Here is a 25,879-nt window from a genome sequence, read left to right on the forward strand (position 1 = left end):
CTGATAACTAGATCTGTGATACAGTTACATTTTTTGAATTGCATTCAGTTTCTATCAGGGTAGTCATAGAAGGAGACATCCCATTTCAAAGGAAAATTCTAGAAACCCCAGGGTAGGAGGGGGATTCCTGCTGAGGGCAGTAGAAAACAAAGGGTGTTTGCAGGCTGCGATCTGTGCTGGTCTGTGATAGGCACACATGAAGCGGATGGATGGATGTGGGTGGGTGCTATTGTGCAAACACCAGAAATAGTCACCTTAGGAAGTCTGTGTGCTCCTTTTCATTTAAGAATGATAAAGTGTAATTTCCATCATTTGTAGTAGAAATTCGTTCCATGATAAAATGCTAGGTACATTATATGTTGCAAGTGAGTAGATCAGTGTCGTATATGCATATATTCAGTTACTACCCAAGGTACCATAATGAGGGCCTGCTTCATGGCCTCATCCGGGAAGGACACTTAAGATTCAGAGACTTGAGATGCAGTTTGAATTTCTTTTTCAAATCCAGTCATTGGGAGTTATTTTTCTATTGTTAGGTTTTGCTCACCTTGCCTAAAAACACTGGGAAGACATAAGATTGCAGAGTAAATATGAAGAGGCAGTAGGGGGCACTAGTTGGTTTCTAAGCTCAAAACCAGACCACATCAGATCGCTATGAATCACCTGTTGGTGTGTGAGACTGACCTTGACTGGAGGTGCCAGCACCTGAATGTAGTGACTGGTCCTGGGACTAACCAGGAATACAGAACATGGGAATTTCAGACAGCCCATGCCCTCAAAACATTCCTCCTGAATACATGTTCAATGAGGGCTTCACCTTTCATGTAAAAAAAAAAAAAAAAAAAAGTGACAATAAAAATATAATTCCATTTATTCACTTATTAAACATTATCTTTTGCTTGGGGTATTATACATTGTATTTATACAGATCTTATGTGAACATACATATCCTATTAATGTGCTTATATTTATTGAAATTACAGCTTATTGCCGTAAAATAACCTTATCCTCAAGGAAACATAGCCAACATCCTTATAGGAGGAAGTGCTAGTATAGGCTATTGGTGGTTTTACCAACTTAGATACCACATGTGGCCTGGCCCCTTCCATGCCTGGAAACATTTTATGTCCCAGCGGGTTGGATTATTCAGGGAACTTGCTGGCTAGATATTGTGAAATGAAGTTTACTGAAAATAAACCAAGGATTAATTAGTATTTTAGCTAGAAGGAATCCTAAAGAATATTTGCAGCCATGCGCGGTGACTCACACCTGTAATCCCAGCACTTTGGGAGCCTGAGGTGGGCGGATCACATGAGGTCAGGAGTTCGAGATCAGCCTGGCCAACACAGTGAAACTGCGTCTCTACTAAAAATACAAAATTAACTGGGTGTGGTGGCGCATGCCTGTAATCCTCGCTACTCAGGAGGCTGAGGCAGGAGAATTGCTTGAACCCTGGAGGTGGAGGTTGCAGTGTGCCGAGATGATGCCATAGCACTTCAGCCTGGGCGACAGAGCAAGACTCAATCTCAGAAACAAACACACAGAAAAAGAATATTTGCTTTGTCCTCCTTGAATAGGTCAGGAGGTGGATGCCCAGAGACGTCCAATGACTGGCTCAGGGCCACACAGAGCGCCAGAGCTAAACCCTGGATGAGCCATAGTCACAGGATGCTCATGCAGTGCTCTGGGGTTTTCCAATCTATTCCATAAAGAGATCGCATTTAAAAGTGTTTTTCTGGTTAGACGTAGTTTTTGAAGCTGCACAGCATCCTCTGTTTCTCAAACGGCTTCATAAAATTTTCAAGGGAAAAAAGACAGTTATTAATTTACATTTAATTTTTGTTTTAAGAATTAATTAAACTAATTTTAGAACAAGCATGACAGCAGTTTAACAGAGGAAATAGAGTGTCAGTACAATCATAAAACATAATCCCTGCCGAGTGATTAAGAAATAGGTATATACTACCTATGTCTATTCTGAAAGAATTCGAGATGCTTCTCTGGACAAAGCACAGGCAAGAGAATTCAAACAAATGACACATGAATTCCATCTTTATTTTCTTTAGCTTTTGTTTTGATTGGCAAAGGGGTAAGAGGGTAGCTGTGTGCATTCCTATGGTGAATCCATGCCTATAATCCTTTTGTTCTGATCATATTGGATCAGTATAAAGGATGCTGTGGTGGGAGGGTTGTCCATGCAAATAGTAGAATATAATACTTCTGTCTATATCTCTGCTCTTAAATGCATGGGAAATTCCTTTAATTCTGCTTTTTCTCATATGTTCTTTTTGCACTAAGGGAAGATAGCAAAAATGTTTACACAGTTTTAATTCTTTAGCGTACAGAATGTAAGGGTAGAGTTAAAAATGCGTTCTTGGATTGTGATCTTTCTATCATTTTGAAGATACCTTTACCTGTGCTCTGCTTTTACTTTCCTCCCCCACTCAAGTCCTTCCTACCACCGGCACCGTCCCTCCCCACCCCGAACAGGAGGCTGCATGCTTCAGAGGCAAGTTTTCTCCCTAAGATTAGTGGAGTTGGGCTCACGCATGAAAGGTCATCTGTCCAGAATTGAGTGAGCAACCCTTGTTGTCTTTGCCGAAGTAGTTTAATCCCTTGGATCTTTCTTTCATTTTCTCTATTGGGAAATAGACAAAAGACAGAAATCATTAGATTACATAATATAGCAGCCCTATATTAAGAGGCTTTCTTCCCTCTTGGTGATCAAACTACCAAAGGGGTAGTGTGGAGCTGAATGAAGACACCACCAGATTTCACAGTGTCACTGCTCTCATGCTTTCAACACCAGCCCTGGCCCGCCACCCGACAGCCACCTTCTGGCCCTGAGATGAGTGTGCTGGAGCTCTGTTAGAGGCCAAGGTCACACAGTTGCAGCATGAGCCTTGGGTTTGTCCCGTGGCCTCAGACTATACCTCACGCCAGTCACACTGCTGGTGTGTGACTTTGGTCCCAAGATGTCCAGGTGGGGTCTGGCAGTTCCATCTGACATCTCTTGTCTGCTCCAGGCACATGTCCTTTTGGAGGGCAGATTCACGGCACTGTCTGCAGACGGAGTGGCAGACTTTTCTCCAGGCATATCTTTGTGTAGCCCCTGCATACCCTCTCACCCCTTCCCCCTCACCTGCGTGTCCTTTCGAGGCATCCTTTTGTTGCTCATCCATGGGTTGGAAATTGTGAAATCAAGGGGGAGGGTGGTATCTGTGTGGCATGGCTGGGATGGGGCCAGGAAACCCAGACCATGAAGCCCCCAAGGGAAATGCATGGGGTGGGAAACTCATCTCCAAAGTCACCCTGAGTGCAGGAGACGTTGTTTCTCCCAGAGACACTGGAGCACGGAGGCTGCAGCCCCGAAGCCCAAGCTGGAGCCTAGGTCTTCTTTCCTGCTGTAGGACAGGATGTGGAGAATGGAGAGACATGGGAGAAAGCCTAAACCCACAGGAGACATGTGGCATGTGGAACTTTCCCAAGCCTTGGGCCCCTGCTTTCATCACTACCCCTGCTCCCCTGAGAGCCTCCATGGACACGCATACTATTGCTTTCCCTGTCTCTGTGGACTGAGACACGGATGTGCTGTGGTTCTTCCTTTTACTTGCTTTGTTTTAAACCATCATTCCTTCTTGGTTAGTGGTAGACTTTTTTGTTTCGTTCTTATTTTTAATGTGTTCCCCCATTGCAGGTCAATTGTCTCCTCCAGCACAACCACATTCAGTTTGATTTGAAGGTATCTGGTCACCTTGATTGCTGAAGCCCACTTCGGCCGGTGATCCAGCAGCGTTGCCTCATCTCTGATCCTTCCTTCCATGTTTTGTCCTTGAGTGTTGGTCTCTGGACTTCTCTGTGGCCCACAAGATGCAAGTGCCATGACTAACGTACTTCGTTTTACTCCCAACTAGCTTCCTCCCACTCCGGATTCTGAGAACGCCACTGAGGTGTGTTGCCTGCCTATATTTGTAGTGCCAGTGCCAGCAAATAATGGGTGCCTCTTGGTTGTCCTGGTTGGGTGTCTGAATTGTTGTGACAAAAAGTCTGTCCCAGTGGTAGATGTAGGAGGGAGGTCTCTAGGCTGGCTGCAAACAGATCATTGCTGTCGTGGAGGTGGCTCTCAGTGTAGAAAGAAAGTCCTGAGGAGCTGGATCCAAACTGAGCATCCTCCAGGTGCCAGGACATGGTTCTTTGAAAGTTCTCACTCAGAACCATCTTAATCATGAGACGTTTAGTTGAGACATGTGAGGATGTTTGTATAACAGTTTCTGCTGTTATAGAAAATTGACTTTGGGTCCTGTGCAGAGATGATGCAGTTTTGAAGTTATTCTAAATTAGTAATAAAGAATATTTATAACTGTAGAAAAAGCTGCTAATAAACTTGTAATTTTAGAATGCACTTTTAAAAATCTTTTTATTTTTTGAGACAAAGTCCTGCTGTCTCCCAGGGTGGAGTGCAATGGCACAACCTTGGCTCACTGCAACCTCTGCCTCCCGGGTTCAAGTGAATTTCCTGCCTCAGCCTCCTGAGTAGCTGGGATTACAGGCATGTGCAATAACGCTCGGCTAATTTTCGTATTTTTAGTAGAGATGGGGTTTCCCCATATTGGCCAGCCTGGTCTCAAACTCCTGACCTCAGGTGATCCACCCGCCTCAGCCTCTGAAAGTGCTAGAATTACAGGCATAAGCCTCTGCGCCCAGCCTACGATGCAGTTAAAAAATAAAAATAAAAATCTATCCTTCTTGCTACTAACTAAACTCACTAAATGAGAGACTAACATTTCCTAAGGTGTGTAAGATCATAGAGAAGCTTTTTGGGGAGACATATATCAGAACTTAATTTCAGAAACTATTCCAAAATCATAGTAGTTCAAGCTAGAATGAAGTATACTTCATTTGAAAGAAGTCTTAAAAATGAAACATGAACAAATGATTGAATAGCGAAGTTGCAGTGTCTGTGTTTTCTAATGATCAGTGTTTAATATCCTAATCGGAGCTCCTCATTCTGTCAACAGTTTTGTTACAAGACTTGTGCACTCGTGGGGCGGGGAGAGCCATGGTCCCATGTCTGTGTCTGCTCAGAGGCGTGTGTCTTGATGTCCTTATGCATGTGCTGTGCAATGATGCATGTATGAATCATAAGGACCTGCCCGATTGAGTCTTGAATTACAACCCTTTTTGGGTTAATGTCACAGCATATAATATAGAACTTCTTCTTCATGGTCTTTGCAATAAATTATGTTGGCCAGAAAGTCATATGTCTGCCCATTTTAAACAGTGCACTAGGGTCGGGGGTATGGGACAGTCGTTAAGCAGCATCTAAAGTAATCAAGCATGGATATTTGGGGGAAAAACAAAAATCCAGACCTATTCTCCTTTTGTGTAACTCTTGTCTATATATGAACCCTCAACGTATTTTATATGTGACTGATGCTGCAGATGGTAGTGTCTCCTTAGTGTTGTACTTAAAATGGAATTTCTGCATGCCTAGCAGGAGCTTGAACCAAGTCCACCCCTGCGGCAGCTGGAAGACCATAAAAGGGTACGTAGTCTTGAGTCTTGGGTATTGGGAGCTAATGATCAATGACCATCACACCTCCATCAACCACACACTGTGACTGAGAGGCAGCTTTTGTTGTTGATATTGCTAAAGCACAAATTGACTCAAGAGCAATCACAGCCATGTATATAAATGAAACTAAATAGTGGTTCTGCCCGTTGTCTACCTGATCAGAACACTGTAACCAGCTGGCCTCCCAAGAATGACCAATTAAGCTTTTCATGTCCTTTTTTCTTTTCTGTGGTGGCTTTCTATTTAGGTGAAATGTTAAAAAAAAGAAAAAAAGAAAAACTGTAATGGCTGACGACCATTATAGATAATTTATAATAACAATAATGGAAAAAAGGTCATAATTATATTACCTAGCCACAAGAGCCACTAATGTTTTTGTTATTTGGGTGGTTTTTTAGAGACAGATATTACTCTGTTGCTCAGGCTGGAATGTAGTGGTACGATCTCAGCTCACTGCAGCCTCAACCTCCTGGGCTCAAGAGATCCTCCTGCCTCAGACTCCCAAGTAGCTGGGACCAGAGGCACCATGCCCAGCTAGTTTTCTTTTTTTTATTATTTTTGTGGAGACAGAGTCTTGCTATGTTTCCCAGGCAGGTCTCAAACTCCTGGGCTCAAGCAATCCCCTTGCCTTGGCCTCCCAAAGTGCTGGGATTACAGGTGTGTGCCACCATGCCCAGCCCCACTAATGTTTTAATATTTCCTTCTACCCATTTTTTTATACACATGAGCACATGTGCCAACAGACACAGGCACATTTGCATTGTCATTGGGATTATTCTAAGTATACAACTTTTGTACCCTGTTTTGTCATTTAATACCATATCTCAGCATTTGTTTTGAAAATCTTTGAAAGTTAACAGCTGCCTGAAGTTCCCCAAATTGACAGGTGGTTCATCATTTTTTTCCTTTGATGAAGAAATGAATGAATGTGTGCATCTTTGAATAAATTCCTAGAAGAGGAATTCCTTGGCCAAGGGGTGTTCTTAAGGTGCTGATTGTGCCTTGCCAAACCATTTCTAGAAGGTTGTATATATCCATGAGCATGTCGACAGCACTGATTTTCATGTTGCCCATTTTTGGGAAGATAACCAGATGTCCTGGTGACACAGGCTTCATCCTCATTTCACAAGTAGGACATGGAGATTCTGGGATGTCCAACATCTTGTCTAAGGTCATGGAGTTCAAAAATGACCTGTCATTCTGAAGACTGTCTTGGAACTATGATCATTGGTGTCTAGGAGAATTTTTCTATTATTTTTGTGGGTACATAGTAGGTGTATGTATTTATGGGGTACATGAGATGTTTTGACAGAGGCACACAATGTGAAATACTCACCATGGAGAATGGGGTATCCATCCCCTCCAGCATTTATCCTTTGAGTTGCAAACAATTCAGTTACACTCTTTAAGTTACTTTAAAATGTACAATTAAGTTATTGTTGACTGTAGTCACCCTATTGTGCTATGAAATAGCAGATCTTATTCATTTTTTTAACTTTTTTTTTTTTTTTTGGTACCCATTAACCTTCCCCACCTGCCACCTGTCTTGGAGAATTGATGCCTGAGATAAATGGAGAGCCAGAGGCACCTTTACTCTGCTCACACACCCAGGCCCCTGCCCAGTCCCACTGCATCCTAAATCCCTTTTGTTTTCTTGCTCTGATAGAGACATCAACTTTGTGATTTCTCAGACTAGGACCAGAGAATAGCTCCAGGAAGTTGGCATTTCAGCAGAATCCAGGACGTGCTGCTATAGTCCTTCTTCTCCAGCTTCCTGTATCTCCTGCATTTCATGGCCCAAGGCACCTTCAATTTTTCTATTTTCCATCCTTGCCTACCCTTTAGAATTGTCCTAGGTCCTAGGAGTAGCTGGTAAACGCACACAGCTGTCCCTCATGTCCTAAACTCTCAGAGGACTTGGTATTGAATGCTGCCTATGCCCGTGAACTTTGTAATTAGAAACAGGTTCAAGTTTTGGGGTTTTCTTTTGCCAGGTACTAGCTGTGTGATTTTGAGCAAGTTAACCTCCCTATGCCTCAATTTCTTCTGCTGTAAAATGGGAGTGACAACAGTCCCCATACCTTAGGACACTGAGCTGTGCACATGAAGCACTTAGCACAGTGACTGGAATATGATAAAGGATATTAACTTGTAGATACCTTGTGGATTGAAACATTGAGGTGGTTTTGTAGACAACAAGAGGAGAAAGAAGGTATTTTAAAATCCAGGCGCTACCCTCATGCTGACTAAGGTGTGAGAGGCTCACAGCTCACATGAGAGGGTGATCTTGCCTGAAGCACATGATCTTTTAAGTGGCTGGAACCTGGGAAACCAAAAAGGTCAGTTCTCTCTCTTCTTTGTGTGTGGCAATGTTAACTCCTTAGTGCCTTGTTCAACACTGGCTTCTTCCCACGCAGTTCCTTCACTTATTTAGTTCAATTGATATCAGTGGAACACATGTTGGTAGAGTGACCAGGTAGGAGCTTGGTTTCATTACTCCACATCACTAATCTACCAATTTTCATTGTTTTAATGTGACACTTATTACAAATGACTTTTTCTTTTCTCAATCTTAGGTAACAATGTGTGGGAATTTCTGACTGAGACAAACATCTGATATTTGTTTGCATACTGTAGGTGTAAACTGCTGGAAAAAAACTGGTATTATTTTTAAAAAGGGTTGCACAGCCAAATGTTAAAGCTGAAGAAGTGACGTTATTTGAGAAGTCATTTTTTTTTTTTTTTTCCTTCTCTGCAATCAGATTTCTCAGCCTGGTACATTGTGAACAGCTTAGTGCTGTTGAGTAATTTATATCAAGATGATTAGGAAGGCTTTTCTCTGCAGATTTTAATTTTTCTTAAATTAAACCACTATCTCAGAAAAACAGAATTTTCCTTGAACCCGAGTTTTCACACTAGGGATTTGCATAACTTTTAATGATTCTTATCCATTTTTCCTTTCTATCCCCTCTTACCTATAATTCTCAGTCTTTATTCTTTCAAAAAAGGAATGAATCTCATCTGTTGTTTTTTTTTTTAAAAAAACCCTTGCTCTCTGGTTTTTCTTCCTTGCAGTTTAATTTTGTGTGTGTGTGTGTGTGTGTGTGTGTGCGTGTGTGTGTGTAGAGAAGGTGAGATGAATATGTGCCAAAAACCTTATAATTAAAAGCAAAAAAAAGTTTGTGGGGTGGAATGTGGTTCCCCCCCCCCCCCCCCCAGAATGAGCACATTTCATGATATTCTCTTATGGGGGAAAATGTACCATTTGATGCATCAGTTGCTATGGTAACTGCTAGGGTTTTTCTGTTGAAGGAGAGACAAAATGGTAATGTGAGATCCCTTTGTAACTTGAGTTTGGCATCCAGGCTGCATAAATGTGGAGTTCCTGTTCCTGGCCTCCACGTGCTCCTTTCATCACCTCCTGCTTGCTTGATTGTAGACTGACCAGGGTCTTGCTGTTCACCCTCAAAACCATGAGAAGGGGGAGAAAAAAAAAGCCGCCACCGGAAATTGAAAATCTAAGCAAGTCATTCTAGCTCCAAGTGGAATTGTGGTGCGCAGGCTCCAGTTGAGACCTCCTTAAGAGATGTGTGTTTGTTGACTGGTCCCAGCCATACTGCCTTTGACTTGACCACTCAGTCCTATGCACTTTCAGATTCCTGTTGCGATGGCTATGTTGGCTGTCTTCCCTGACTGCAGCTTACGGGGTCTCAGCCCAGCCATCTAGCACTCAATGTTCTCACAGTGCCAGAGGGGATCCAGTTAGAGACTTGGGATGGCCAACTGCCAATCACTCCTGTTGCTGGAACTCAAAGTCTGTGTCGTATTGAAAGATAATCAAATAGATTCATTTTGATATTTAAAAAGGGAAATCATATTTAATCTATCATATTCAACATATTTAATCTATGATATTCAACATATTTAATCTGTCATATTCAACATGGAGACAACCTTTTCTTGCCCTCAATTCTTTCATCATAGGCATTCTCGAATGTAACTTTAAAACTTGTGCTTCTCTTATGAAGTCAGCCTTTTAAATCACTGTGTTCCCAGTGACTTCTCCAGAGAGTGCTCATGTGTTTACACTGGTGCCTGACACTGGAATACCAGTAAAGTTGTATCTTTGTTCCGGAATGGGGTCTTCTAAGTCATTAAAGAATCTTGCACTGAAACTTTCTTCCCCACCTGTGAGCAGTTTGTTTAAAAAGTACTTAAAATATCACAAATAACTTACCCATTTGAAGCACTCTTGGAATTCTGAATTTACAGTCGGTCCAGTGAGAAATGAGTTTCATGAGCTGATAGAAGTCACCCTCCTTTGCTGAACTATGAAGAGAGACATATTTGTGGGTGGAATGGAAAGAGGAAATTTGGGATTTTTTTGTTTTCTGCACATTCATTTAAAAATCAGTCCCCTCCCGTCTCCCCTGTTTATCCCATCCCAATCTGTCCCTGGAATCTTTAATTAGCAGCATGAATTAACAGAGTAGATAAACCTTTTCTGGGACTTTCGGCGGTTTTGATGATTGACAGGAGCCAGGAGTTTCCTGCCTATCTCCTTTATTCCTTGGTCCCCCCACTTCTCCCAGGGTGCCTTCCATTTCCCAGGGTCCCCGCTTCAGTCTGGTCCCCCCCGTCTTGTTTTCCAACTGCCTCACTTGAAATCTCCAGACCTATTCTCAGAGCTTATTAACAAATCATTTTAAATTCTACTGACTCATAGTTCAGTTGCAGGTCTTTTCAAAAGAACTCTTGAGTCTCTGTTTTAGAGACCTGCTCCATTTCAACACTTTTCCTCTTGGCCAGACTTCTTTTCCCTCACCTCTCTTGATGATGTACCAGAGGAACTCCATGCCTTGCTACTTTCATACTGGAAAAGAGTCCAGGGAAAATTTTTACAGCCTTTGACTTTTAGAGCCTTCAGCTTGGGAGGTGATCTTGGGGCCCCTTAGAAGCACCGCTGAAGGTGTAGAGCTGAGAATGCAGAATGCATGCTGCCTCTCGTTACCGGCTTGCCAGCATCCCCCATTATTACTGAACAATGGAGGTTTTTTAGGTTAGAGTAATTACAAAGAGTTACTATATCCCTGTTCAGGACTCTTTGATATTTATATTTTTAACAAATTTTATTATAGAAAAGTTGAAATCTGTATAAAAGGAGTCAGAAAGGTTTCAAAACCCCTCATTTGTAACTCTGCTTCAACAGCAGCTGTCAACTCATGCCCACTCTTGTCTCACTTATATCCCTTGCTGCTTCCCCTTCTCTCCTGTATTGTTTTAAAGAAGATTCCAGACAAAATGCCATTTTATCTATGTTGGTTTTTTTATATATTTGATATCTACCACTCATGTCACTAATTTATTTCCTATAGCATTATGAAGTTTTTGTTGTTTTTGTCTTTTGTTTTTTAAAACATTTGGCCCATTGACTATTTTTGTAAGAAAGGCTTACTTTTGGCTTATTGTATCATCTTACTCTATTACTCTGAAATCTTAATATTTTTTTGGACCTTGGGAATAAACCTTGTGCTTGAAATAACATTTTTATATTGCTATGTGGAAGCTGACCTGTAAGCATTTTCAAGTTGTCTTAATTTTATCAACTTACCCCAAAGGGATTTTTGTTTGTTACTGTTAGTTGTCCTTCAAAATTACTGTTCTGTCTTATCATTGTGTGAGAGGGTACTTCAGTCAATATTTTAGATTGCTACCACTTTTTAAAACACATCTGGTTTTCTGAGAAAATACTGAAGTTAACTTCAGAGTTTCTAAATGCTTCTATTAATAATTTATTTTTTCGCCAAGTGAAACTGGGCCAATTATAACTGAGTACCCCTGTGTGTTTTGAATATTCGTCACTCAGTTATGCATTAAATGCAGAACCTGATTTTATTATCCTGTTTGAATTAAGGGTGAGGCGCTCAGGCAAATTCTGGTCAACCGTTACTATGGAAACATCAGACCTTCGGGAAGAAGAGAGAGCCTTACCAGCTTTGGCAATGGCCCACTGTCACCAGGAGGACCCAGCAAGCCCGGGGGAGGAGGTAGGCTTTGTGGTGTAATTAGCTTCATGTGTGAATCAAGTGTGTTCTATGATAGCTGCATGTTTCCTCCTAACAGGTTGAAACGCTAACAACAGATGAATTTGTGTTGCAAGTGTATTTTTTAGCAACTTGTTTTGTCTTTGGTCTACCATCAAATTGATATCTAAACATATTTTCCTGCGAACTAGCATTTCCCTGCAGCTAGATAGTGGCTAAGCCTTTGGCTCCTCCTTCCCATGTAGTGACCATCTTGGTGATATTTGAATGATTTGAGGGATTTGATTTTATTGCACTTTGTCCTGTGGTTGTTAGGACTCTTGTCTTTCCGTAAAATGATGAGGATATTGGCACCCAGGATAGTGAAAGCTGCCGTTTATTATACATTGACTGAGTGCCAGGGGCTTTCCTAAGTGCATTGCATTCTTTATCTCCTTTTCTCCTCCCGGCTGCTCATCATGTGATAGGTACAGTCTATCCCAGTTCCACAGAGGAAATGGAAGCTTGTCAGTGGCTGGTCTGTAATTTCAGCCTGGTATATCTAATTCTAATGCCCATGCCGTGTACATCCACAAACTCCTATGGAAGTTTACAAAAAGCATCGCTGTACAGAAGTGCTTACTTTAAATCAGTTTAAGCACACTTACAAGTAAAAGATACAAAAACATGGAACTCAAAGGTGGGTCTTACCGAGTTTGTGTTTTTAGGCAGTGCTCAAAGCACAGGTGTGAGTTGCCTGATTTCCTGTCTTATGGTGATGACTGTGGGGCAGCTTCAGATCCTTGGTGGGTTCCATGCATAGCACAGAAATACTCAGTGTACACTGAATTTGTCCTAGCACATGCTAAGGAGGAAGCTTGGATTTCTCCCTAAATGAAAACTGGAAGCAGAGCTGCCCAGTTCATGGAGCTATGCCGGCCTCAGTGAAGATGCAGTTCTCAAGGCATCCGAGAGGTGGGAACTTGGCCTTTCAAGTCCAAAAATCCATGCAGAGGCTCTTCACATAATCTCTCAAAACCATTCTCTTTACTTTCTGTAGTGAGGTCATTTAACAATTATGTGAAGCCCTTGGGAAGGCATCATGACAGGGATTTGGAAATACACGACAGACCTCGCTCTGAGAAGCTGTAGCAGAGAGAATGTGCAACCCAATTTCTACCTTGTGCTATAGATATAAGGACAAGTCAAGGACAAGCAGCATAAAGGAGGTGACACTGGAATTGAGTTCTGCACGAAAGGACAGATAGACAATTTCCTGCTTTTTGAAGCTGATCAGCCCATTTCTCCATGTGCGTTCATGTTTTAGTCATTGCCAATAGTAATACAAGGCAAGTCCTTAAATATGTACCTTCCAAACACAGTCAGAATCCATTCTAAATGGATGGTCCTCTCTTCTTAAGTATACTCATCTCCCCTGAAGTGCAGTGAGAACAGGAACTTTGTTTTGTTCACTCCCCCATCTCCAGCTCTTGGCTCCATGCCAAGCAGTGAGCAAACATTTGTTGAATGAATGAACCGATAAATTATGGAAAAGAGTAAGTTGGGGGTTAGAGTGGGCTTGTTAAAAAGAGAGCTAAAGTGATCATTATAGGCTAAGCTTCCTTGAGAGTGTTCTAAGAAGTGTTTGACTTTGGTTTGTTTCTGAAACCAGTTCTGAACTCTGCCACAAGTCCTTGTGTTTAATGGAAGGGAGAGTCTTTGCTGGCTGGCTTTAGGTCCCTTGCTGAAAATGTATCATTCTTTTTGCATCTTACCTGTCTGAATTCAAACACCATCTCTGCTGCTGACAAGCTGGTGTCCTTGGACAAGCATCTTCATCTCTCTGTGTTAATACTCAGTACTTTCCTTGTGGGGTTAAAAGGGTTAAAGAGATGAACATGGGTAAAACACTTAGTGCATAAAGTGTTGGTGCATAGTAAGTATGCAGCAAACATTAGCTGTTCTGATTATGCTTAGTAAAAAAATATTCCATCTTCCTAGGGGGAGGTTCCGGATCCAGCTCTATGAGCAGGGGTGAGATGAGTCTGGCCGAGGTTCAGTGTCACCTTGACAAGGAGGGGGCTTCCAATCTAGTTATCGACCTCATCATGAATGCATCCAGTGACCGAGTGTTCCATGAAAGCATTCTCCTGGCTATTGCCCTTCTGGAAGGAGGCAACACCACCATCCAGGTAGGAAGGCAGCTTGGCTGCTGGTGTAGCATCCCTGCTGAGCAGGAGGAGAGTCTGTTCTGGGAGCCAGATGCCTGGGTGGTACCAAGGCTTGTTTGGGAGACAGCTCATTCTGAGGGCACAAAATTCTGTTTTGAAAAATGAATTCTACCGGTATCCTGTTGTGATCATTTGGTCGTAAATCAGACTTGGTTCCAAAACATGAGTTACATTTGAAAATTGATAAAACACGGAGAATATGCAAAGAAAGCTGGCGTAAGTTCTAGGACATAGTGGACACTCCATAAATGTTTGTTGAATGAGTAAATGATTGCATGAAGTTTATTTACAGTTTTTATCCAAGATTGCAGGGGATCTCATCACAGGATAACCAAAAGAGTTTGAACTGTGTGTGCTATTTAAAAGATTTAATTTTTATGTATCTGTAGATACTGCAGCTGTTGCTTACTAGAAGTTTCTCTACCTTTTAACTGAAAGTTTAATAAAGCCAAACCAATTTGAAATAATAGAGACACCAGGCTATGTTAGTCAGAAATGAATAGATGACTTTTTGAAAGGTAGATATGATATATATTTAAAACTAATAATAAAAACTCAAATTCTATTTCTAGTTCACTTTTTATAGATGTCCTTAAAAAAACAATTTTCATGATTTTTTCTTCCACAACAGTCATCTTAGAACATGAATTTTAATAATACCTAAATAACATAACTTCTATATATGATTCCTTTAAATATTTTTAATACCTCCTTTATGCACTCTTCCTTCTTTGTTAGCTCTCTGAATAAGAGGTTTTTTTTGGATGTGTATCTGTGTGCAGACTTGTGTACACATATACACACATATATATTTTGATAAAAGCTTTATAGAGATACAATCCACATACCATAAAATTCATCCTGACATATATATTTGACCTGACATATTCTTGGCCTTGAATTGAAATTGAGAGTCTCGGTTAATGAAGTCTTGGTTCTTTGTGCAACTTTGAAGAGGGCGTTTCTTCCTGTGAGTCACTGTGCCCTGGGCCAGGGTGCCTGGCTTGGCAGGTGCAGCACAGGTGAGATTTCAGTCCCTGCTTGCTCCCCCAGCCAGCACCTTGTGCCTTGGCACAACCTATGCAGCCAACTGTGGTGGCCCTTTTGTTTCACCTTCCAATCCCTGTTTGCCCCAGTGTACACTTGCGAAGTTCATTATCATGCATCGCACCAGGTTGGGGTTTGTGGCAATGAGTTAGGCACCTGGGCCAATGGCAAGGCCCACTGCTTGTCTAAGTTGTTACATGGGCACAAGTCATACATATTGGGATTGCTTTTTATTTTGTCATGTGTGTGTGGGTGGGTCCTGCAGTCCTTTTCATCATTGGAATGTTGCCCAGCCACTGCTGTTTTCTGGGCTCCTGTGTTGGGATGGAAGCAGAGCTGAAATGCTCCTTGTCTTAGAACCACATGATTTCCTGTGATTAGAGCAGTTGAACTGAATACTCACTGAGCCCTTTCTGCGATGGGACAATGGTTTCCAGACATGGGAGCCAATTCGTCTATGAGAATTTTCTCCAGGCATAGTCAAGTGTGGAAAATGAGGACAATGTGGTGAATTTTTCATAAACCAATGTATTCAGTTTGAAGACCTGGCCATTTTATTCTGAGATTATATCTCTCCAACCTTTATTCTTAGCCACAGTGTCTTCTTTAATGAAATGAAAAAAAAAATCATAGATTTTTTTTTTTTCTGTTGGCCAAATTAGAAGTTGGAAACTCTAGGTTGTTATTCCTTCCCTTCCTGAAATTTTAAAGCTTTACTAGTTTGAGAAACCCCAGAATCCCAGTCTTCAAGACATAGATGTGCACATAGGAAGCTATGTCTCAAGGATGACATTTAGTGCCCTCCATGAAGTATAAGTGATGCTGGGGAACCATCAAGGAAGAAGGACCAGCATTTCTCTGGGGAGTTTGCAGAAGGTCTGTGGATGAAATAGGCTTTCAAGGATGGGCATAGGACTGAAAGGGGGAAATTGGGCATGGACCTGGGGCATGAGGAATCTTTGTCATATTCCATGGAAGAGAAGGCCCAGAGGTGTGAGAGCAGCAGTTGGGTTTCCAGAACAGGGGTTAGGTCTTTCAGACCGAGGAGTGCTATGTAGAAGTGAAGGATTTTGCATTTGGAGTTGGGGTTTGGATTTTGCATTTGGAGTTGGGGTTTGTATGCAGCAGCAGTGCAGCCACCCAAGGGGCTTTGGAGCTGTAATGGAGGACTATACACCTGGCAATATAGGACAGGTAAACTGAGGAAAGCAGGGTCCCAAGGAGGCAGTCTAAGAATTAAAAAGTTAATGGGCAGTAATTTATGGAAGCTGATGAGAACCTGAACTTAAATCTCTGATAAAAGAGGTCATAACTTGGGACAGGATGTTTTCTCATAATGGCACAAGAGAGCTCTCTGGGTGCTGGAAACATATTTGACCGTTTGTTTAGGTGGTGGTTACATGAGTGTGCACATGTTTAAAACTCAGTGATCATGTCCTTTGCTGGGACACGGATGGAGCTGGAGGCCATTATCCTTAGCAAAATCACACAGAAACGGAACATCAAATACCGCACGTTCTCGGTTATAAGTGGGAGCTACATGATGGGAACACATGGACACTTAGAGGGGGAACAACACCCACTGGGGCCTTTCGGAAGGTGGAGGTGATGAGGAGGGAGAGGATGGAAAAAATAACTAATGGGTACTAGGTTTAATACCAGAGTGGTGAAGCAATCTATATGATAAACCCCCGTGAACACAAGCTTACCTATGTAACCTGCAATTGCACCCCTGAATTTAAAATAAAAGTTTAAAAAAGAAAAAAACCACAACTCAGTTGAGCCAGATGCTTAAAATTGGTGTGCTTTACTGTAGCTATGTTATGTGTCAATCAACAAATAAAGGAGGGCAGGGAATGGGAGTCTGAACCTTGCTGGGACTAAAGGGGTGTGGGTGAGGGACAGGATATCATGAATAGAAACCCTGTCACTCCCTGCACCAGGCCCAGGCCTGGACCTGCTGATACTTGGCAAATGTTGGCTGAAATGGCACCTGATTAGACATGGGAGAGAAGTCAGAGGTCCCAGTCGGCTCTGGGCTTGGCATCGGGATGACCAGGAGCACAAAGGCACCATTAATTAAGTACTAACAATGAAGTACAGTGGCTGGTGGGGGCTGAGGGCCGCTGCACTGAGACTTCTGGGCAGACGATGTCTGTGGCTCTGGTGATATGCCATGTTTCTCATGGAGCATCCTGATGGTGACGGCCAGGCACACACAAGCTGTTTTTCCTTCAAGTTCTTTATCTTGTAAGGTAATTATGAATATTAGTTTCATGTTTTCACACATTTATTACTCATACACCCAGGCTCCAGATGAAATGTTATGATGGAGTTAAAGCAGTTCAGCCATGTATGGAGTGGGGCTGTTTTCTCTTGGGGGTACTCAGGGGTGGTGCGGGGGGCCTGTGGGCCCATGCCAGGATGGAAGGGTGTGGCCCCGAGGGGCCGCACGCACATGCTGTTTTCTCCTTCCTGCTTCTGTGACCCCTGGGGGGCCCAGTCTAACCCTGTGTCTCATAGGAGGCCAATGGTTCCAGGAAAATGTCTTCTAGCCTAGACTTGACTTGTCAGAACCCCTTGGCCCCAAGCTTCTCTTTCTTTGGAGAAAATGATGTGCAACTAGGGTTGTGTCTGGGGCCAGTTAAGGACAGGAACCTTGAAGCCCCAGGAGGAGTGATTCAGAGTTTCGTCTTGCTGTTGAGGAGTTGGTTCAGAGTAGTAAGTGGCCAGCTGGGAAGTGAGCCTGACTTGGGCTAAGACCGCAATGCGGCAATTAATGATTGCTGAGATGCTGTGCTCCACTGAAGACACGGTGGGTTCTGGCCAGAGCTGGCGGAGCACGGTCACTTCCTGTTCAGTGTACCATGGAGGGTCTCAGGAAGGGAAATGGGTCTGTGGTCAGCTGGTCTTCTTGAGATCCATGTTTCCTGATGACAGGTGGTAGAAAGGGGAATTGCAGGGAAGCAGGCAGGCCTACATGGTTCCAGAAATGTATAGTCTGCCCTCTGTGTTTGTCGGTTCTGCATCTGTGGATTCAACCATCTGCAGATTTAAAATATTTAGGGAAGACTGGGCACAGTGGCTCACACCTATAATTCCAGAGCTTGGGGAAGCCGAGGCAGGTGGATCACTTGAGGCCAGGAGTTCGAGACCAGCCTGGCCAACATGGCAAAACCCCGATTCTACTAAAAATACAAAAATTAGCTGGGTGTGATGGTGCATGACTGTAATTGCAGCTACTCAGAAGGCTGAGGCACCAGAATTGCTTGAACTCAGGAGGTGGGGAAGGTTGCAGTGAGCCAAGATTGTGCCACTGTACTCCAACCTGGGCGACAGAGCAAGATTCTGTCTCAAAAAAACAAATAATAAAATAAAATATTTAGGGAAAAAAACAATAAAAATAATAATTCAGCTGTAAAGAGATAATACATATATTTTAAAATGAAGCATTAACAAGTATTTCCCATCCCTGGGCTTTCCGTTCCCATGTCTGTGAAGTATAAGGCATAAATGGACTCCCAGATTCCCTGCAGCTGTGAAGCAGGACATTTCAGTGATCATTAGATATTTTTCCCCAGGGAGTCTTAGAACCCAGTGGTGATGGTCAGCTGATTCCGTTTCTGAAGTCTTCCCTGGCTTGTGAAAATAATTATTAAAAATAATGGTGATTAGACAAACCATGGTACATTACATTGTGTTGGGCGTTGTAAGTAATCTAGAGGTGATTCAAAGTATACACGAGGATGTGCCTAGGTTATATGTAAATACTACACCATTTTACATAAGAGAGCATCCCTGGATTTTGGCATCTGCAGAGGTCCTGGAACCAGTCTTTCACAGATATCGAGGGACAACTGTATTGCCTGTCCGAGGACAGGCCTGCAAAAGAGCCCTTATGTTTAGCAGCACCTCCCCTCAGGATTCTGAACATGTTTCACATGGAGAAGAAAGGTGAGACCTGCTTTCAAGTCCACTTTTGTGTGAGATGAAGGAAGTTATCCCTGGGCTTCTGTTTCCATGTCTAGCATGTGTGAGGCATAAACAGACTCCCGGCTTCCCTGCAGCTTTGAGTCAGGACATTTCAACAATCATTAGATGTTTTCCCCAAGGAGTCTTAGAACCCAGTGGCAATGGTCAGCTGGTCTTATTTCTTAATTCTTTCCTGGCTTGTGAAAATAATTATTAAAAACGATAGTGATTAAACAAACCATCATACATCGGTACAATGGAATAGTGGTCAGCAATGAAAAGGAATATATTGATGAGTGCAAGACATTGGATGTCTCTCAGAAGCATTATGCTGAGTGAAAAACATCAGTCTCGAAAGGTGACATACTATGTGGTTCCATTTCTATGACATTTTGAAGGGGCAGAACTCTTAAGATGGAGAACACATTAGCATTTGCCAGGGCTAGGCAGTAGGGGAGAATTTTACTATAAAGGAAGAGCACAGAGGCATATTTTGGGTGATGGAACCATTGTGTGTTCTGTTTTTAGTAGTAGTCACATGAATCCACATGTGTGTGAAGATTCATATAGCAGTACACCAAAGAAAGTCAATTTAGCTATATGATAATTTTATAAATTAAAAAAGTAAAAAACATATAATGATGATGATGAGAACCAACATTTATTAAGTGCTTATTATGTGCCAAGAATCATGCGTAAGGACTTTCTATGTATCATCTCATTTAATCTTCACAGCCTCCCTATGAAGTAAAGTACCATGATTATCCCTCTTTATAGATGAGGAAACCAAAACTCAAAAGAGTTAAGGAACTTACCCCAAATCATGCAAGCATTAAGTAGCAGAGCGGGCCGGGCGTGGTGGCTCATGCCTGTAATCCCAGCACTTTGGGAGGCGAGGCAGGTGGATCACTAGGTCAGGAGATCGAGACCATCGTGGCTAACATGGTGAAACTCTGTCTCTACTGAAAACAAAAAATTAACTGGGCGTGGTGGCGGGCGCCTGTAGTCCCAGCTACTCAGGAGGCTGAGACAGGAGAATGGCGTGAACCCGGGAGGTGGAGCTTGCAGTGAGCCAAGATAGCGTCACTGCACTCCAGCCTGGGTGACAAAGCAAGACTCCGTCTCAAAAAATAAATAAATAAATACATAAAAATAATTAAAAAAACTAGCAGAGCCAACATTTGATCTGGGGCAACCTGGCACCCCAAATTCCTCACTGCCCTTAATGGCTTCATTCTTCAGGATGATCTGAGGTAGGAGGTCAGGTGCTTTAGGAAGGAGGCTGACTTGGCTTCTTCTTACAAGGTAAATAATTGTCATCTCCAAAGGCAGAGGCATAAGAGGTTTGGGGATGGGTTCGTGGCTGCAGAGCTCAGTAGCAAAGACAAATATGACTAGTATAGAGTTTCATCTTGCTTGGCGATTTACTGCTTATGTAGTCCTTCCGTTCACAATGTCTCATTTGAGTCTCCCAGTTGCTCTGTGGGTAAGCCGGACCTGCATTATCCCCATTATAGAGATAAGGAAACAGAAACTCAAGGAGGTTATGACTTACTCAGAGCTCCAGAGCTGGACAAAACCCATGATAAAATATCCTGTACCTCTTGTCCCTCCCACCTCCACCTGTAGTTATCTGTCACTGAGTAACGACCTAAAAATTGCATAGCCTAAAGCAATGGCCATTTTGGTGCCTAGCATGAATCTGTGAGCTTGGGCTCAGCGGGGTGGTTCTTTTGCTCTGTGTGATCTTGGCTGGGTCTGCAACCATCAGGGGGTTGACTGGTCTTAGAACAGCTTACATGGTCACTTGTATGACTGTGGCCATTGGTGCTGGTCCTTTGCTGGGAGCTCAGCTGGGGGTACTGACTGACTGGAGTGCCTTGGTTCTCTGTGTGGTTTGGGCTTCTTAGAACATGGTGACTGGGTTCTGAGAAGCAGTGTTTCAAGAAGCAGGAAGTGGAAGCTACTAGCCCTTTCAAAGCCTGAGTTTAGAATTCCTAGAATGTCACTTCTACCACATTCTATTGGTCAAAGCCAGACATGAGGCCAGCCCCATTTCAAAGGTGGGGAGAAAAGCTCCATCTCTTGTTGTGAGGAGGGTATGTGTATAAAAAGAGAGAATTGTTGGAGACCACCTTTGGGGACTGGGTCCCTCATCACCACCCCTATTATAATCGATTGAGCACCTACCATGGGTCAGCCAGGCCCCCAAGCTGGATGCTACAGCTACAGGAAAGGGAGACACCATTGTCTCTGCAGTTGAGGAGTTTGGATCTCCCTTCATACTAAATCCCTTCTTTGCGAAAGTGTCGACTCTGTCTTTCTCCTTTTGGATGTTGTATGAAAATTCAGTCCTGCCTTAGGATAAGCTCACTGAGAATCACAGCACTCCAGAAATTCTAGATTTCATTGTCCAGACCCTAGAGGATTCAATTTATGGGAATCCACAAATAACGACATATAGTGCTTGCTAGGCACTCTCATGGAGAGTTTGCTCCCTTATTATGAAACCCTGTCATCCATCACAACATCACCTAAAGCCCTGAAATGCCTGGACGCCAAATACAGGTTAATTCCTGGTCTGGCATAATGGGCTCCCAGGAATGGTGTCCCCAGGTCTCCCAGCATCTACTCTCCCTGTCCCGGCTCCTGCAATGGTGATAACATCTGAGGATAGATCGTGACTCCCAGACTTCTACCTGGCTGCCATCAGAGCAGGGTTCACATTGAATCCTCTGCTTGTGGGAACAAGGAGACAGTACCACAGCCCATGGATTTTCCAGAAACGAGTGACACGTTGTCAGGTGATAGGATCACGCTTGTCTTGAAGAGAACTTCCTGCTTTCTTTCTCCCCACTCTGGTGCCACCCGCTTCCTGCCAGCCCCCAGAAGAAATATTTCCTTGTGGCTTGATGTTTTGTAGCAAGTGGAAAACTATAAAATAAGCATTTGCTTATGAATTAATTTTTGGCACACACGGGGCTCAGCAGGGCTCACGGCACTTTCATATCCGTCCTTCGAGTCCTTGCCAATTTCTGTGTTCCTTCCTCCTAAGATGTTCCCACCAGTGTCTGGGGGAAGTTCCCTTCGCTTCCTCTTCCTTACAGAAGGACAGGGGCCGTCCTTACCTGGAATGAAGAGTACGAGAGGCTATCTTTGGACATACCTCGTTTTTTATTTTTATTTTATTAAGCCAATACAGATGTTTTGGGATATGTATGCTGACGTGACCGTAGAGAACCTCCTAGCACATTATGGGGATAGATGGTTAAACATTTTTTTGGACTAATTGCTTCTGGTTTCAGAAGCACCGGGAATTTCATGTATCAAATGGCTGCCCACGTCTATTCCTATGCCAAAGTCTAGTCTACAGACACACCCGAAAAGGGTTTTCTTTTCTGCACGTAAAGCAGCTAGAGATGGAAAATGTGAGAAGTGCTCCGTCAGGAAACTGGCCTGCGAATTCAGCAGAGAGAGTGATCCCTGGTTCATTAGGCCTTTCCTACACCACACTCTTTTTTTTTTTTTTTGAGGTTGGCTTAAGAAATCAGCCCAAGAACCAGTGTTAGATAGGAAATCTCACATCCCTTCCAGAAGTCACTGCAACACAGCGTGGGAGGGACACGTTGGTTGGGCTACCTCTGACCCCAGTTAGCGGAGAGATGAGGGTGGAAAGGGCAATTTGATTTGCCTCTGCTGGAAACGGAAGGCCAGTTTGTGAGGAAGATCAGCCTTGGTTTGACAGGGCAGTCACCCTGAGGAGGAGGAAAAGATTGGTGTGTGAGCAAGTTACGTAAATGGGTGTTGTTTTTGGCAGGGAAGTCAGGAATGAGTCACTTCTGAGCGGTGTTTTCTAACCTCAGTTTTATCCATGTGGGAAAGGAGTGGAGCCAGCAGTGGAGTCAGGGCAGCTCTCCTCCTTCATGTGAGGGGTTCGAGAGCTGTTGGCATTAAAGAAAGAGGGAGGCAGTGACTTGTCGCCAGCAGGCGTCCCCAGAGACCCTGCCCTTCCGCTGAAGCTGTGAGGGGTCAGCAAAGCTGTGACAGTTTGGCTTAAGGACCAGCTGGGCTCCTTTGAGAAATGGTGGAGTAAAGTTGGGGACTCAGGGAGGAACCCCTGGAAGGAGAGAGCCTATCACATACAGGAGCATGGCCTTCAGACCACAATATTTGTGCTGGAATTCTAGCTCTGCCCCTGCCAGCCTTGCGTGACCTTGGGGTTTGTTAGAGCAACTTTGAAACTCAGTTTCCTCGTCTGCATAAATGAGGGTTGGAAAAGCCTAGTCCCTTCCTTATGGAGTTGCAAAGAACATGGGGGTAAAATGTGTGGTCCAGTAGACATGTAGAGCTGCTGCTGGAGCTGCTGATTTTGTGGTGTGGGTACAGCCTGGGCTCAAGCCCTGCCTCCTACATGCCCACATCAGGACTCCTGGCGAAGTCCACCTCACTCATCCCACTGGTTCCTGACTCGGAGAACAGGATGGTGACCGTTCCCACCTCAGAGAACTCCTGAGATGGTTTCATAAACTATTTATAGAAAGCACCTCATGCGGCATCTGGCCAATACAAAGATCTCAAGATGATGTTCTTATTTTTATTTGTTCGTATATATTTTTAAGAGATGGGGTCTTGCTATGTTGCTGAAGCTAGACTTGAACTCCTGAGCTCAAGCAATCCTCCTGCCTCAGCCTCCTGAGTAGCTGGGACTATAGGTGCTGGCCACCATGCTCGGCTCTAATTAATAATATTTTTATTTATTTTAAATACATGCTGTATTTTATGAAAGTTGTTTTCTGTCTAAAATCCTACTTCTGGTATTTTCCATTTTTGCGTAGTGGTTTATCATCCAGCGGGCCTGGGGGACGCTCTGTTTTATGTTATTTTCACACTCAATTGACCCAAGTCCCTCTGACTGTACATTAAAAATGCTTTTAGAACTCCAGGACATTAGAAATATCATTGCCTGGGGTACAGGTTATTTAGGTTGGTGCAAAAGTAATTGCAGTTTTTGCCGTTAAAAGTAACGAGAGACATTCTGGGATGAAGCAGAAAGAGAAACAGCAATCGACTCACTTCTTGGTGGTTTGAAGTGCTCCTGGCCCAGGCCATTAAAAGTAACGAGAGACATTCTGGGATGAAGCAGAAAGAGAAACAGCAATAGACTCACTTCTTGGTGGTTTGAAGTGCTCCTGGCCCAGGCCGTTGTCTTGTCTGTCCTCTTTTCCTTTCCTTTCTTTCCCTCCTTCCCTTCCTTCCCTCCTGCTTTCTTTGCCTTCGACCTGAACACTTCACACCCTTCTTCACCATTCCCAGGAAACTGGACTGTTATTGAACAAGAATCCTTGAGGATTTTTGGTTTAAATCCACGTCTTCAGGGAGAAACTCAAAATTCAAAAGTCATTGCATTCTTAGGCATATCAGACTTGAGTGAGCTCTCCTGCAGAAGAAGATAGCAGTTCCCACAGCTCTGCCCTGGTCATCCTTAGCGCAGCTCTCCAAGTGACGGCAGATACTAGGTAATGCATGCACCTACTGGCATTCAGTTTCCCAGTTCGGGGCAAGAAATTACAGCAAGAATTGTCAGCATCATTCATCCGTGAGTCCTTCCAGGTTGGTTATAAGAGGCACAATCCCTTTGAGGTGGTCCCAAGGGAGAATGTGCATCCTGGTTCATGCTTCCAGAGGAGCTGGAGACCCAGCATGATTTTTGTTCTTTCCTGAGTAGCAGAACTAACAATATGGACAGAAGTGGACAGTGACATACATCTGCTTGTCTGGCCTTCCATGACAGGACTGCAACTATTGAGGGGAAGGGGGAGGGGAAGATCTTTGGAAGCAGAATGTTAATCTCCTTCCTTCCTTCCTGCGAAAGCTAGAAGCAGGAATTTGTTTCTTGTTTGTTTGTTTGAGACAGAGTCTCACTGTGTTGCCCAGGCTGGATCTCAGTGCAGTGGTGCGATCTCAGCTCACTGCAACCTCTGCCTCATGGATTCAAGCAATTCTCCTGTCTCCGCCTCCTGAGTAGCTAGGACTACAGGTGCCTGCCACCATGCCCAGCTAATTTTTTGTATTTTTAGTAGAGATGGGGTTTCTACATGTTGGCCAGGCTGGTCTTGAGCTCCAGACCTCAGGTGATCCACCTGCCTCAGCCTCCCAAAGTGCTGGGATTACAGGCATGAGCCACCGCGCGCGGCTAAGAATTTGTTTCTAAGAGGAGATGTCTTCAGAGAGAACCTCAGGTTTTCCACGGTCTCTAAAATTTTACTAAAAGTGCAGAGAAAAATGACAGAGAAGACCTGGAAATTTTTGTAAAGCCATCAATTCGTTTTATCCCACTGAATTCTCAACAGGTCCAGATATTATTATTTCTTTATCTTCCTTCAGGTCTAGCAAGAGGTCTATGTTCTTCCTAACTTTCTTTAGTGACTTCTGAGTATGAGATGCCTCTTGGGAACTGCCAGGCAGAGGATTGGTCAGTCCTCCTCTGGAGGTTCAGGGATTAGTAAATGGTAGCCCACGGGAAAAATCCAGACAGCCGCCTGTGTTTGTAGATAAAGTTTTATTGGTGCATAGCTACAGTTTTTCCTTTGGGATTGTCCTAACTGCTTTCCTGCTTCAAGGGCAGAGTTGAGTAGTTGTGACAGACTGTGATGACCCTCAGCGTGTGAAACGTTTACCATTTGACCCTTTGGAAAAATGTTTGCTGACCCCAGAGTTTGTTTAATCTTTACTATGTAGATGTTAAACTGCCTAAGGGAAAGAAACACAGTATTTCCCCTTTGTTCTGTGCTCCTCACCCCCCTAGTATGGCAATTTTTAAGTAAATATTCACCAGATGAGCAATATCCTAAGTCCCAAGGTATGTTTGCCACTTACTCAGCTAATAAATGGGAATTCAAGGAAACAGGCTGGGGCAGGCCTGCTTCCCTGCCTGCCTCCCTGCCTGCCTCCCTGCCTGCCTCCCTGCCTGCCTCCCTCCCTGCCTGTCTCCCTGCCTGTCTCCCTGCCTCCCTCCCTGCCTGTCTCCCTGC

At 43.5% G+C, this 25,879-nt stretch overlaps 1 protein-coding gene across 1 annotated transcript in view; it reads left to right on the forward strand.

Moving 5' to 3' along the window:
- Positions 1-25,879, forward strand: part of ITPR1 (inositol 1,4,5-trisphosphate receptor, type 1) — a 355,819-nt gene that overhangs the window by 226,855 nt on the left and 103,085 nt on the right. Inside the window, exons 40-43 of the mRNA XM_011937251.1 lie at positions 3,915-3,950; positions 5,498-5,545; positions 11,490-11,622; positions 13,600-13,790. Coding sequence (XP_011792641.1) covers positions 3,915-3,950; positions 5,498-5,545; positions 11,490-11,622; positions 13,600-13,790 — 408 coding nt within the window. The remainder of the gene's footprint in view (positions 1-3,914; positions 3,951-5,497; positions 5,546-11,489; positions 11,623-13,599; positions 13,791-25,879) is intronic.

Source organism: Colobus angolensis, unplaced genomic scaffold, assembly GCF_000951035.1.
Source record: "Colobus angolensis palliatus isolate OR3802 unplaced genomic scaffold, Cang.pa_1.0 Scaffold160, whole genome shotgun sequence".
NCBI lineage: Eukaryota > Metazoa > Chordata > Mammalia > Primates > Cercopithecidae > Colobus > Colobus angolensis.